The sequence below is a fragment of the Carassius auratus genome, chromosome 30 (genome assembly GCF_003368295.1).
Source record: "Carassius auratus strain Wakin chromosome 30, ASM336829v1, whole genome shotgun sequence".
Taxonomy (NCBI): Eukaryota; Metazoa; Chordata; class Actinopteri; order Cypriniformes; family Cyprinidae; genus Carassius; species Carassius auratus.
The window spans coordinates 14760619-14774909 of NC_039272.1; the positions used below are offsets into that span (position 1 = coordinate 14760619).

At 39.3% G+C, this 14291-nt stretch overlaps 1 protein-coding gene across 1 annotated transcript; it reads right to left on the reverse strand.

Moving 5' to 3' along the window:
- Window positions 1-119: 119 nt before the first annotated feature.
- adamts8a (ADAM metallopeptidase with thrombospondin type 1 motif, 8a) lies at window positions 120-12921 on the reverse strand. The gene is made up of 9 exons (XM_026211597.1): window positions 11955-12921; window positions 10048-10287; window positions 8998-9130; window positions 8317-8484; window positions 6039-6337; window positions 4765-4951; window positions 4419-4591; window positions 3767-3942; window positions 120-2518 (listed from the first exon to the last, which is right to left on the reverse strand). The coding sequence occupies exons 1-9, from the start codon at window positions 12669-12671 to the stop codon at window positions 1783-1785; spliced, it is 2829 nt and encodes a 942-aa protein (XP_026067382.1). The 5' UTR covers window positions 12672-12921; the 3' UTR covers window positions 120-1782.
- Between the last annotated feature and the right edge of the window lie 1370 nt (window positions 12922-14291).

Here is a 14291-nt window from a genome sequence, read left to right on the forward strand (position 1 = left end):
AACTTTTCATCTATTTGTTCTTTATACACAGTTGTTCATTGAGTTTTATTAATTCATTTGTACACAAGGTAACAATGTAGCTATTGGTTAACAATGTGTTGACATGGAGGCCTTACAAATGAATCAAGAAGAATTTTATTATTGTAGACACATTAAATTGATTTAAATTCTTACATAAATCATTTATAAGACAGACAACAGCATCAAGAAAAAAACATTAGGTGTTGAAGGTAGAAAAATAAATAGCTTGTAAAAGGAAGCTATAACAATAGCATTGTGCAGACCTTCATTGAAGGGATAGAATGCTTTAGTTTCAAATATGCACCATTTCAAAACTTGCATACTTTTGACTCAGATGGAATGCAAATCTTTTCTCTCATATTTGAAATTTTTACAGGTTTTTTTCAGTTACATTAAAGGCCTAGAAAATTTGCAAGTATCCAATTAAATGTAATTTTAGCATATGTGAAATGGCTCTGGCAACAAAAATCAGTGATCGTACGGCTAAAGGGAAAATTTCAGAACAATAAGCCTATAGTTGTCCTATTAAATAAAATAATATTCATTAACGACATTTAGGTTTGTTTTTCTCTTCTTTCTTATAATGTGTGTGGGTGATAGATTTTTAAATGCATTTATACAGTGTCAACTAAAGCTTGGAAGAGTAAGGACAAATTAACAGAATATAGATTGCAAAGATGCATGCAATCTCAATGTGTCTTTCACAGGAAATGTATTTTCTCTTTTTGTGTCTTAGTAATCATTGTAATTATCTTGAGGGCACATGTGTGTCCAATAATATACAGTAATTATCCACTTCTAAATGAACATTTAACAATAAATTACTTTCTCCTGTATACTCACATATGCCAGTATCGGTTATTTTAAATGATCCCTTTTAAGTAATGTGCACCAGTGGATGCCAATAGAGAAATTAATTAATTAAAGGCACACTTTGTAGTCTTTACACGGTTGCTCTTAAACGGGGATAGCTTGTTGCCTCAAGGCTTTATATATGTACAGAAAAACCAACAGTGTGTGAGAGAAGGCAATTCCACTTTGATTCTACATTACAAACTAAAATCATTCATCCAAATCAACAGTCATAACCAGGCAACATTTTAAAGGTAAAATTAGCATATCTGTATCTATTCAGCTTTTATCGGTGTATGTTATGTACATACAGCTATTGTGAGACCAGTAAAGGACTGTACTTCCAAATACTGTTTCCTCCAGTGTTGCAATATGAAAAATCTGAAAGCCTTTGAGGGTGATACCAGTATTAAAAGGAGTAAATATTTATAAGAAACAGACTAAATGCTACAAAACATAAGCTGGCAATTAAAATAAATGTGTGAAATCAATTAGTCTAGCATGTATAAAGATACTAAAATGCAGTCCGTTGTGGACAGTTCTAAAAAGATGGATCATCTGACTTGAATCATTAATGTGACCACCTTTAGGTACCTTAATTTGGACTCATTTCAGCAGGTTTGTGCAAATGGTTTCCAACGGACTCCTCTCTAAACTGTGAACATTATGAAGCTTGTATTGACTGAGGTAGATCTCCGTGGGAGGTTACCTTTGTGGTTAAAAGACAGAATTAGATTAAACCATGGTATAGATAATAACTCATATCAAATGTCCTGGTTATGCTTGACAAGCAATCTCCAATCTAATGCTCTATACCCAAGAGCTTCTTAGTTTGTTTCTGAAGCTTTTTCTCAATCACTATGGATCTCACCACCTTCTCATTCTCTACTACTGCACATAATGTCAGATTTAGCAGTCCTGATAAAAACATTCTGCTATAGCTACCTCTGGCCTTTTGTCTGGGTTGCACTTTTCATGCTCTAGAACCTTGCCCGTGTAGTCCATGCAGACTACAGTGCGGTGCCGCTGTCCGACTCCGCAAGTCCGTGAACAGGCTGACCATGGCCCCATTTGCCACATGGGACAGGGCAGATCCCCACAGGGCCGGATGTCTGCCGGTCTCAGGTCGGCATCACAGAGGTGAGACAAGGATCCATCCCCATCTCTACACTCCACGCTTCTCCTGGACCATCCAGCACCACAGCTCTTGGAACACTCAGACCACTCACCCAGGACCCAGTCAGCTCCCCCAAAGGGCAAGATGACATGTGGCGAAATCCTGCTCTCTGTGTCAGGCTTGCTAAAAGGCACATCCCTCGGCAAAAAGAAAGTATACTTGATTCTAGGGGGTGAGTTGTCCCCAGCGGTGGACAGCAGCTGGATTGTGATGGGCTCCCGAAGACTGTAAAAGCTGAGGAGGCGCTCCAAGGTGGTGGAAGAGCCGCTGTATCGAAGCATGGCGCCAGGCACTGGGATGTCCTGCTCTGCCATAGACACTGAGAAATTCCCATTCAGGATGTAGGTTCCGTGTTCCATCTTTACCGCCAGGTAGTTACCATCGTGTGCGATGCCTCGATGGCTGCGCTGTTTTATGTCTATATTAGTTGCCCCAGCAGGGATGGTAACAATATCAGTGTAGCCAATACTGTGGAGATAGGCATAAACAGTGTATCATATGAATAGCGGTACAATATTGGTCATCATTGGACAATACACACTTTAAATTAACAGATTCTTTTTTAGCATCTCTGGTTACATGAAATATCTTTAACATCCATGGAGTCTTTCCATTGCAGAATTTTCCATGGTTCTTTACTCTGAAGGTGTGGTCCACCTTCTAATAGAATAGGTTACTATTCCAATAGTATTCTGTTCTATCAGAAGTTTTATGGGTGAGGGTGAAAAACTTCCCCTTGCAGGGTTTACTCATTTTCAAGTTGGTCACATGAATTTGCTGCTTCGACCAATAAAAACTTGCTTATTTTGAAAGTGACTTGTGTGTGAAAGGTGCTTCATACATGTCTGTGTTTCTGACAATAGAGGGTATGCATTGATGTCACTTTCATGACCTTATATGACCACTCAACCAGACTGAGTGGCAAAACATCTTGTAACTTGGCTGGCACTAGTAAAACTGTGAAAACGGGAGTAAAACTTAATTACTGATTAAATTAAAGGCAGTTGGACTCAGAGAACTAGTGGTCCATGTACAGTACATAGCATACTTGATCTGCTGGACAACACTATAAATGCAATATAGCTAGATCCAAAAATTGATGATCATTGTTATGTACTGTCATATCACCCAGCACCAGGCAAAAATTACATTATGTCAAAAGTGATGAGAACCCCAATGGATATTTTGGTTGTTTCAATATATTCTGTAGAATCTGCATTTTGTTTCACTGCATTCAAGCTGAACACTAATGGTGCCACTCAGCGGGCATAACCCTCTATAGACATTGGACTTTTTTGTTTGCAAAATTTCATTGCAATTTTACTACTGTGACCACACCTTAAGACAAAAATCGTTCTTTTAAGAACTGTTCACAGAACAATGGTTCCTCTATGGTATCGTTGTGAAAAGAGCTTCTAGAGCTCTGAATTTTTACATTTATAGATATTATATTAGATACTTCATTTGTACATGATCATTTACCCTTTTTTACATTTAGACTACCTTAGCTGTCTTTTAAAGCTCACTTAAAGAAAATTTATGAAAAGAGAATAATTTAATTATGGTTCCATTGGTAATCTCCCTCGAATATCCATTTTTCATACTGTAGATTATAATATCGTTATGTATAGATTCAGTTATATCAGTAGCTCACACCTTTCCCAGTGTGTTCCATCATTTTAAATGGTATTAATAATGCTTACAATCTATACTTACGTAGCTTTGTTTAATGAGCCACTTATTTTCCTACAGTTTGTACCGTCACCTCCGCAGATACCGCACTTATCCAGCTTTTCATTGGAGCCTATCACCTGGTCACAACCAGCTTTGATGCACTGGCCCTGAACACAGATAGATGTGGTGTCTGGCCCACAGGTGGTGCCATCCACGACCTGCACAGCACATATGAAACATCAGCATTAGAATAGACAGAGAACCATAAACAAAACACTTTCATTGCAGTGGCAGCCTAAGTGCTCAAGTGTATTCTGTTCTAACATAATGGCTATTCCACATAAAGCGGAATAGCACAAACTCTGTGCGGATGACGCAAAACCAAGTACATTTCAGCTGTATCTGAAATATCAGTTACAGAGGTGCACTCAAGAGCTTAAGCAAGCAGCTGGACTGTGGGGTTAGGGTGCTCAGGTTTCACATTTTACAACAGGGAAAATATTTCATGCATGAGAGTTTAGTGGGAGTGTAAAGATATCAATGGGGCTGTGGCAAGAGGGAAGTCTAAGAAAGAGATCATCTGACGTCTTAGTAAAGCTTTAGAGCAGGCAGATACACAGAAGAGACTAAAATTTCTTATTTATTATGTTATTATTGCTGATCAGATTAGAAAACATTTTCAACGGATGTGCACCTTAGCTTCAAAAACTTTGAATTCATTGCTCCCTTTGGCTCGGCAGATGAGTTTGCAGCGGTCTCGTGGAGAGACACCGGAATATTTAGGGATCCATTGCTTAATGTTTCCTTGAATGTCCAAGTAACGTTCAGTGTTATACTTCTCACACTGCTCCTCTCTGAAGCTTTGTCCTGTGGATTATAAAAATGGTCACTGGTGCACCACTTAGAATACTGTAATTGTAACAAATGCATAGTCCTTCAAGCTCTTGACCCCATTCACTCCCCTCACTCATTCTCTAGGCCTCAATAATGTGACCTATGCCACCAAGTGTGTGTATGGAGGTTTATTTATAAAATGTTACCATGGTCCTCTGGGCATGTCTGAGTATTGCAGGACTGGTATTTGACCCTCTGTCCCACACAGTATGAGCCCCCATTCTGTGGCACTGGAGCAGTGCACTCACGGCGAGAAAATTCCACACCCCCACCACATGTACGTGAACACGGCCCCCAAGGGCCCCACTCTCCCCAGCCACCATTGACTGGCACCTAGAACACAAATAGAGGCAGTTAGATATACATTTCCTGGTAATGTACAGCACCTTGTATAAACAATACAGTAAAAATACAATAAAATTACTAAATATTATTACAATTTAGTAATTTAGTATCTTTCAATACACTTGAAAATTTAATTTATTCCTGTGATGGTAAAGCAGAATTTATTAGCAGTGTGAAATGATCTTCAGAAATCATTCCAGTATGCTGATTTGCCAATCAAGAATCATTTCTTATTATTATCATTGTTGAAAACAAGCTAATATTTTTGTGGAAACTGTGTGGAAAGTTTTTAAAAGAATAGCATTAATTTGAAAAAGAAACCTTTTGTAACATTATAAATGTCTTTACTGTCACTTTTGCCTTGCAAAGCGCTCCTAAACATCACTTCCAGTAAGCGTAGTGCTGACGGAATGTGAGCATACCACACTGCATTTCTGTCAGGGTTTTTTATGAGTTGGCTGAGGGATGCTTTCTAACAGCCAGGCCGTCTGGGATCACAAGCTTGTTTTTTTTTAACACACTGCACCAAATATAATCACACTTTTTAAGAGGCTTTGCTGAATACATTGCAAATGCATCTTTAATGGAAGGCTCAAAAATAATTGAGGTTCCCTCTATATAAACTCTCTCTCTTTTCCTCTCACTCTCTCTGGCATTTAGAAGCTGAATTTAAAGTAGACTGATTATTTTAAGCTGCTCAGCTGGTTGGGATCCAAGAGGACGAACAAGTTTTTTCTGAAGGTAAAAAAAAGAACTGTCTGGCTCTAAGCCCTCTAAGACTTCTTCAAACATGTAAACACTATGGTGAAAAGTCAAAGGAATGGAAATACGTAAAAGTTGTGAATAATCTGAGAGAGACAGAAGAGATCACTGAGACAGTATGCACAACTGTTTACAATTTTTAAAAGGAAGAGGAGGGCGACGCACAAAGAGGCCATGTGCAAGGCGTCGCCTGCTGTGTTAGATATTTGTTAAAAGTGGTGCCTGTTAATCTGTACATGGGTGTTTTAGATGCATACGTGCTGACAGGTAAACCGGATGACTCACATACACACATCCTCCTGGGCATGCATACCTTCTCTTCTCCCGCCTCCTCCAGTGCACTCGACACACATGAACCCTCACGACATCTCCTGTCCTCCCCGCATGGAGTACCCTCAGCCCAGGGAAGGCTTCCATTCCTGGTCGTGCACTGGATCTTGCCTTCCTCACGACACCACAGCTGTGCACATGCCTGATCTTCAGGAGCATTGGGACAGTGGGTATATTCATCCCCGAAAGCTTGCTGGCACTGGCGGTCCAGACCAAACATACGGCCGGGGAGCTCGGTAGGTAAAGGGATGCTCTTCACAGGTGGATCCAGCAAACAGTCACCTGAGGGTTGCACATGCAGGGTTTTATTTAGCTTATTTGCTTCCAATTCAACTTGAAGATGGTCTTCCTGTAGCTTAAACAGTTCCAAGTTCACGGGTTCGATTACCAGGGAAAGCATTTACTGATAAAATATGTACCTTTAATACAAGATAAGTTGCTTTGGATAAAAGCTTCTCCCAAATACATGTATATAAACTTAAATTATATTATGCTTTTAAGGTGGTTTGGAGTGTTTTCCTTAAGCCTGTTGCTATTGACCAAGTGTTTACTTCAGCTAAAACAATCTCTTACATACAGCAAGTCTAAAACAGGTGTGCACATTAGCTTGAGGGGACTATTTTCATTGCTGAGAGATCTCACTGTACCTCTTCTCATCCCAAATGTGCGTAAGACTTAATAAGTCTCCCATCTGGAGATATCCATTATGTAACCTATTATCGTGCAGCCTCATACTCAGCTATAAAAAAATAGTTTTTATCTGTAACAAAAGAAAGTATAATTTAAGTGTAAGAAATGTTCTTCCTAAACATAGTTTTATCCACATGGATAAAGATATGGAGACAGTATAATGCCTTGAAACACTTATGCAGACTTATTGACTCCCTTTTTGTTTTTCTGAGATTGACCACATCTCATTAGGCTTAAAGTATTGAGGATACCTTAACATATTAATATTAAGAATTTGGAAAGGTTCCAATACAGCTTTACAGACCTAAATGAATGTTATGAATGCTTAGTAATGGAAGGCATTTGGTGAAACGGATACAGGTATGACAACAATGGAAAATAACAGCCTTGAAGCCATATCAGTTCATAGTCTACAGTACCTGTAGGTAAAGACAGCATGTGCTTGGCTACACGTACTGTACTGTCTCTGTGAGGGAAAAGTTGTTAAACCTAGAATGTTTGAGTCATTGAAGATGAGTCAGTGGAAGAGCGGGAACGAAAGTGTGTAGACTGAGATATCGACGGAAATAAATCAACTGGAGAAAATATGTCTTCCATATTTCTGGAGTTGTCACTTTTTCTTATCTGAGTTCATCTTTATTGTGAATTGTCCTGTTGTATTTGAATCATAGTTAATATTAGGTATCTCTAATGGACAGTCTTGATGGAAAGATTTATATTAAAAATAAATGCTGTTCTTTTTGACTTTCCATTCAATCCAGAAAAATTGATCTGAAAGACTGTCATGGTGAAGACTATAGTAACGCTTGCTGAAAATACAGACCAGACAAGAATAAATGACATTTTTATATGAATTGAAATGGAAAAGTTATTTTAAACTGTAATAATATTTCACAGTGTTACTGTTTTGACTCATTTTGATGTAATAAATGCAGCCTTGGTGAGCACAGGGGACATCAGAAATGAGGGATCTTACTGATCCCAAACTTCTGAACCGTAGTGTATACTGTATATTCGTACCATACATCAGTAGATGGAGTGAGAGTGAGCTTACTCTGCAAAGACTGTTAGTTTTGACACTCTCAGCAAAATAACAGAGTGTGGTCCCACCAGCCCATTATTAGTGGTCAGGGAGTAAGTTAAGACAGAAGTGGCATTTAAACAAGAAACGTGCAAAACACTGAAAGAAAGTAAATTCATAAAACACAGGCATCTACATTATAGAGATTTTTCGCCGCACATTAAGATGAAAATTATACTGTAGACTCTCTGTGCCATGTTTCCATTAACTTTTGAATGACAGATATACAATTGTAGCAAAATATCTCAAAACTCTCAGAGTCTCTAGGAAATATGCACCATTATGCTCTAAGGCCAAAACCAAACAAAAACTGAAAACCTAATGTTAACCGAGAGAAAACCAGCTGTTAATAAAAAATACACTCAGAAAGACAGGAGCAAATCAAATGGTACTGCATTTCAGGGAGTTCTTTTTCACTCAAATATACTGTAACTTTAAAAAAATAATAAATTATTAAAACAGCATCCTGACAGGCAGAGAAGGATCATACCGTGGCCATTGTCAAAGAACTCGGTGATGTAGAATGCACTACATGGGGACCAGGGAAGAGTTTTGTTGAGGTGAACGAAGAAAGGAGCCATCATATGATGCCCGTTGAGATGCCCAAACAACTTCTCACAGATTTTGGAATCATCATGTGGCATGCTGAGTACATGGCCTGAAAAAAGAGGAAAATAGAAAGATGCACTTCACCTGTAGAGTGTAATAATTTTTCCACATATGACTATCTTTCATTGATCACTGTTGCTCATTGTGCTTTTTGCCTTTCCAGAGGGTGTCATTACTACTGCTGCTACTGCAACTTGGTGCTTATTCAATGGAGAAGAACTGTACCTCAGACAGTCAACGTAAGTCTATTTGATTATTTAATGGTCCTTTTCTCATCAAATATTGACATGTGATTCATCATTTTGCAATTAAATACTGATATGAAATTAATTGTGATTCATTTGAATTTAGTCTTCAGATCATGTGATGAATTTGATTCAAAATTGTGATCGATCGATGGGAGTAATGGTAACACAAAGTTCTCCGAATATTTTAGCTGCTGAAAACAGCTGGCTTACATTAATTAATGACTCAGTCTGGAACACATGCTCTTGTCCAGACAGTCGGTAAGGCTGAGATGTCTAACTACAGACATGGAGTCTGGTCATGTGTGTGAACATACCGACTTCGTGGGACACGGTGAAAGCTGCCTGAAGGCCGTTGTCCTCTATGACTGAGCAGCTTCTTTTGGGGTCACACATAGTGCCAATGTCAGCTACACCCAGAGTGTCACAATCCTTATATCCGCAAATATCCTGAGGTCAAAAAAAGAGAGAGAGACAAGTGGGCAAATGAGCCAGAGAGATGTGAGAGTAGAGGAGAGGGGGACACATCTGAGACACTGATATCCAGACATCGCTCCATTAGTTCCAGACAGCCCTTTTTTCCCCAAGCAGGCTCTTGCCAGCAAAACATATTTGTCAGTGTTTCCATCGTAAAATGAAGCAAATACATGGCAGACTGCATACTAGAAAAAAGCCAGAGGGGGAAAATTAACTATGAGATAGCTGGACCACACAGCACTGTGTAGACCAAAAGGCCTGCCCAGCACTTCCCTGTCCAGACAGGGATAACCTTGACTGGGGAAGACGTCTCAGTGGAAGCCATGTGAGACGACCAGAGACACCCAGACCTCCTCCGCTAAATAAAAACCACCTGTTTCTCCATCTAGCCTCAGCAGGACTGAGATCTCTCTTCGTTCTGTTGTGTTGCTCTCAGCTGGATGTCCAGCTACATTTTTGTTTCTCCTACAACTATTTTATCCAGTGCTAACCCTCTGGTTTTTGGCAGAGCTACAAGCTCTTGCTTGTTGTCTCCAAGATTGGACAGGGGTTCCCTGCTGAGCATTGTGATCATGACCCTGTCACTGACTCAATGAAATTATGTCTTGTTTTGGAAAAGTGGTAGCCAAGTGAGTTAATCAAAAGCTGAAGGTAATTACATTTGTAAAATGTGTGTGGACTGGAAATGTTGGGGAGAAAAAGTCGCCATCTTTCCTGATGGAAAAATTAATTAAATGACCTACATATTTCTAGTATTAAAAGTAAATCTATAAAAAAAAAGTCCAGTTGTGCCATAATTTTAAACCCAAAACACATTTGATAATTTGAACATGGGTCACTCACATGAATTTCACTTAAATTTGATTCCTTTGTTCTAAAAAGTCTCTCACCTCTCTAGTAAACAGGATGGCAGTGTCATAGTGTTCAGGATGCCTCTGACTGCCAGGGTTGAAAAGTTGTTGCCACCTGCAGAAGTTGCGCAGGGCAACGCCACCGTTGCTTGAAAGCTCAGGTCCCACCTCCTCATCCTCTACAACCACCATCTTCACTACCACCAGACTAACAGCATTTTTCAGGCTAGGATGAACATAGATCTGTGCTGCCATGGACATCACGGTCAGGAGGTAATGCTGTAGAAAGAAAAAATAGAGAACAGAAATGTTGTAATCAAACAAAAATGGTCTGCAGATACACTGCGTAAACAAATTTCAAACCCTGGATATACAGTTCCAAAAACATGATGTATTTTTGGCATTAAAACTAGATGATTGTCTGACTGAACCAATATTTTAGGTTCCACGTTCAACATATTCATTAAAATAATGCAGCTGTCACAAATATCATAGTAGGACCAGCAAAGACAGCTCCTGCGTGAGTATTTTCTTCATTAAACTTGCATTTTGGGGGGAGAGAATAAAGTGGTGGCCCAAATCTGAAGGCTTATGGGACCAAGACATTTAAACATTTGTTCTTCATTCTATCAATAAAAAGGGTCGCAAACAACTCCTGGATGTCATTTTCGCCCTCCTCTGTATTTTATTTTCTCTCATACTGATTCACAGACAAGTTTCATATTTTGTTACACTCTGTATAACCAACCCCACGGTCGCCCTCAAACCACAAGCTTTTAGTGGTTTCCCTGATTTATGTTACTTTTCATGTCTAAATCATAGACTGATCATTAAGGGCTAATTCGTTTTAGCCTTTATTAAAAACTTGATACATTAACTTCGACTTGTGAATACAGCTGCAGTTTTACATGGAAATAAAAACGCCTAGAATGGAAATTTGTCCCTGAATGACAGTTTTGTCCTGAAATCCTTGATAATTTGAAACAGCCCATATGACAGCTGTTTTGAATAGTCATATAGCTAGCAACACTTCAGTTAAAGGGATAAACACATATTCCCAACTTTTAATGTTTAATTCTGTACAGATCTTAAAGGGTAGAAGTGATTTTTTTTTTCATTCACATAATTCAATAAGCAATTCATATCCAGAAAGATTGATTTTTGTTAGCATATTTCTATTTACGTAAAGCTTCGCATAGTTTTAAAACCGGACTATATAATGTAGGTGGAATGGACTGACAGATTTCGTTCAAAGCGTTTTGTAACTCCATCCAGCTCCAACCCGATCTTTCTATCTCCATGAGAGAAACCCCGCTGCAAGCGACCGCGGGAAGAAAGAAATCACCGACGCTTTGACTTTCCAAAACAAAGTCCTGCGTGCCGTTTTCGATATAAGATCCTTGCTCCCTACAACACCTCAGTATATTGACCTAAAATGCCCTCCTTGGTAAAATCAATTTTACGTGTTTACGCACACTTTCCTTGCGTGCTCAGAGATGGTATATTGAATGTTACCTGGAAAACTTATTGAAAAGACTTGATAGGTCTTTGTGAGACGAATTATTATCTATTTAGGTACCTCACCTAACGTTTTATACAAATATTCCATGTAGATATTGCAGTCAGTTGTTCGTATGGGTATGACTGCGAAATATAGGCTTGTAAACTAAATACAATTAAATATGAAAATTAAATTCAGTTAATACTGTTAAGTTGTTTCACCAGGTGGTCAGTCGAAGCCCCTCGGATGAGTGGTGAAAAGTCTTCAGTAAATGAATAAAGGTCGGTCAGTAGCTCAGTTGTACATAGGCTACACGTTTCAGTATCAGTTAGATAACAAAAAAGTAGGTGCACCTAAAGGAGCAAATGTAGTATTAACAATTGCGCATGCATTTCAAAATAAACCTCGGAAATTTGCGACTTCTCTAAAGGCGCGCTTGGCTCACCTTTATCTCGTCTCCATAGAAACGTGTCATAGAAGCGTCAGCGACTATCAGGGTCTCGATGTATCTCGCAGATGAGACGAATCTTTTCGCGCGTCGCACTTTTCCGTCTTCACTAGAGTTCAGGTTGCTCGTTTTCACAAAGCTGTCAACTTTCTCTTGATCAAAGACCATATTTGACGCTCTGTGACAGCTGCTGGAAAACGCTCGCCTTTTAACGACGTGCACCTGCGGGAAAGGTTTGCCGGTGGTCTTGGCACTTGCTTTAGGCTGAATGAAGTACTCGTCCCCTTGCGTTATGAAAGTACCCTGGATGCCGTGACATAAACTGACAGCAACTACCGAGTCCTCGTCGGAGTTGACCGTTCCTTTGTAGAAACAGTCTCTGAGGTCCTCGCCGCTGTCTCCGGACGGGGTCACGTCCCTGAAGACACCTCCGCTCCTGGAGGCGTCCAGAACGGCTGCGAGGTTTTTTGCATTAATGCGCTGGACGTGTAATGATGGAGACACGAACCTGCTGTCCTGCGTCAGGTCAAGCAGAAAAAGTTGACCAAATGCATTGATCTTAAAACGCTGTCTCTCTTCATTGCTCCAAAAAACACCTTTTCTGAATGTAAGGCTTACTGGCACTGTCTCATCTTCCTCGTTTAGTTCGCTCGTGGCTAACTGAGACATAAGATTTACTAAGAAAAACATATAACAAACCACTGTGGATACCATTTTAATGGTGAATACAGAAATATCCAAAACTGTGTTGAAAAATTAGAAAACGGCACTGGAATGACTGATAGCTAGCTCTGTTTTAAAACTAAGATGAACATAATCCAGTGAAAATTAAAAGAACAATATCAATATTGATTAAATAAGAATTCAAATTAGGCTAAGTCTCGAGAGTTCATAGAAAGAGTCTTGTAAGAAATACTCATCATCCAGCTCACTGTGTAAGCGAAGAATGTTCTTGCGCGGGTATTTATACAGTCTTGGGCTTCTCTAGCGTACGCGGTTTATTTTTGATATTCATTCTCTCTCCTCCCCTCGTGCGCCAAAGCAAGAAAAAAAAAAACCTGGTTTGATCCAATAGGGGTACCGGCACGGCCCCTTTTCATTACTGCAAGTCTTGCTTACAGCTATTATTATAACAGCCGGCTGGAATGCTTTAGGACACTCGAGGTATGTGTTGAGTGTCAAGCAGATGCTAGAGAGCGTGTCAAACCAGTGAAAATCTGGGAAGAAACGCGATGTACTCACGAGCTAATGGTGTCTTCATACCTAGATAGCAGGGGGCTGTGAAGGTGACGACCGAATATATCCTGGCTGGAGGTTATAACCACAAATCAAATAGTTAAAAAAAAGTTTTTCCAAATAGACTACGTGCAGATCACGTCTGGTGCACATCAAACTGCGATATTGTTTTTAAAATGTAATTTCAAGTACAACCCTGAGTTCATCACTCTCTCTATCGTTGGCATTGATTAAGTTAAAGCCCGCACGCAACATTTAGGAATTAGCAGAGGAAAATTTAATAGGTGATTTACAATGGAAATTTGCAGCGTGGTGTTGATTATCTAAGCGCAGTACATGCGGAACGCAGCGTGCTGCACAGAGACAGATGACAGGTTGATCTGAAAACTACCGCTGAGGGGCAGCATTGCATCAGTTGCAGTATCAAGTTGGAAACTACATTTTTCTACCAATACAGCAATCTAAAGAGAGATCATATGGGATTCTACAGTATAAAAACACATTGTCCAATACTTCAAGGATATATATATATATATATTTATTTTTTTTTTTTGCACATGGAAAGACGTTGTTTTGTTATTGGTCGTAGTCTAATATTCATATGGCGGTTAATATTTAGCAAGCTGTATTGGAATTTTTTCACCACAACATGTCGCTCTTACACCAGTGCATGCATGGGGTCAATGGAGTAAAGATATCCTATTGACATGTCTTTTACATTCGGAAGTCCTTACAGCAGCACAATGAAGACATTTCTTGTCAGCAGGACTACATCACCTTTGTACTATAAGCTATAGCACTATAGGGTGAATATTACTTCATCAATGTATAAGGTGGACATTGTACTACAAGAATAGGGTTAGGTAAGTGAACCTTTAAGGGTACTGGGTATTGCCACAATAACCCCCCCCCCCCCCCCCCCCCTTTTAGATCAAGTCAACTTTATTTCTACAGCGCTTTATACAATATACAAATTTTGGCAGTGACATAAATTTTGTGTTTTGCACAGTTGCTGTGTAGGCTGATCAGATGCATTTTAAATGATTGATAAAAATTTAATTGGCCAAAATTGTACTTTTCACAAAAATCTAAACAAAA

Bases quoted from the DNA above. Each gene is read 5' to 3' on its own strand.
- adamts8a (XM_026211597.1), bottom strand. From the start codon at position 12,671: ATGGTATCCACAGTGGTTTGTTATATGTTTTTCTTAGTAAATCTTATG. The intron at 8,485-8,997 runs GTATGTTCACAC...CTCTTTTTTCAG, and splicing joins CACCGTGTCCCACGAAGTCG to GCCATGTACTCAGCATGCCA. The intron at 2,519-3,766 runs GTAAGTATAGAT...CTATCTCCACAG, and splicing joins GGCTCATTAAACAAAGCTAC to TATTGGCTACACTGATATTG.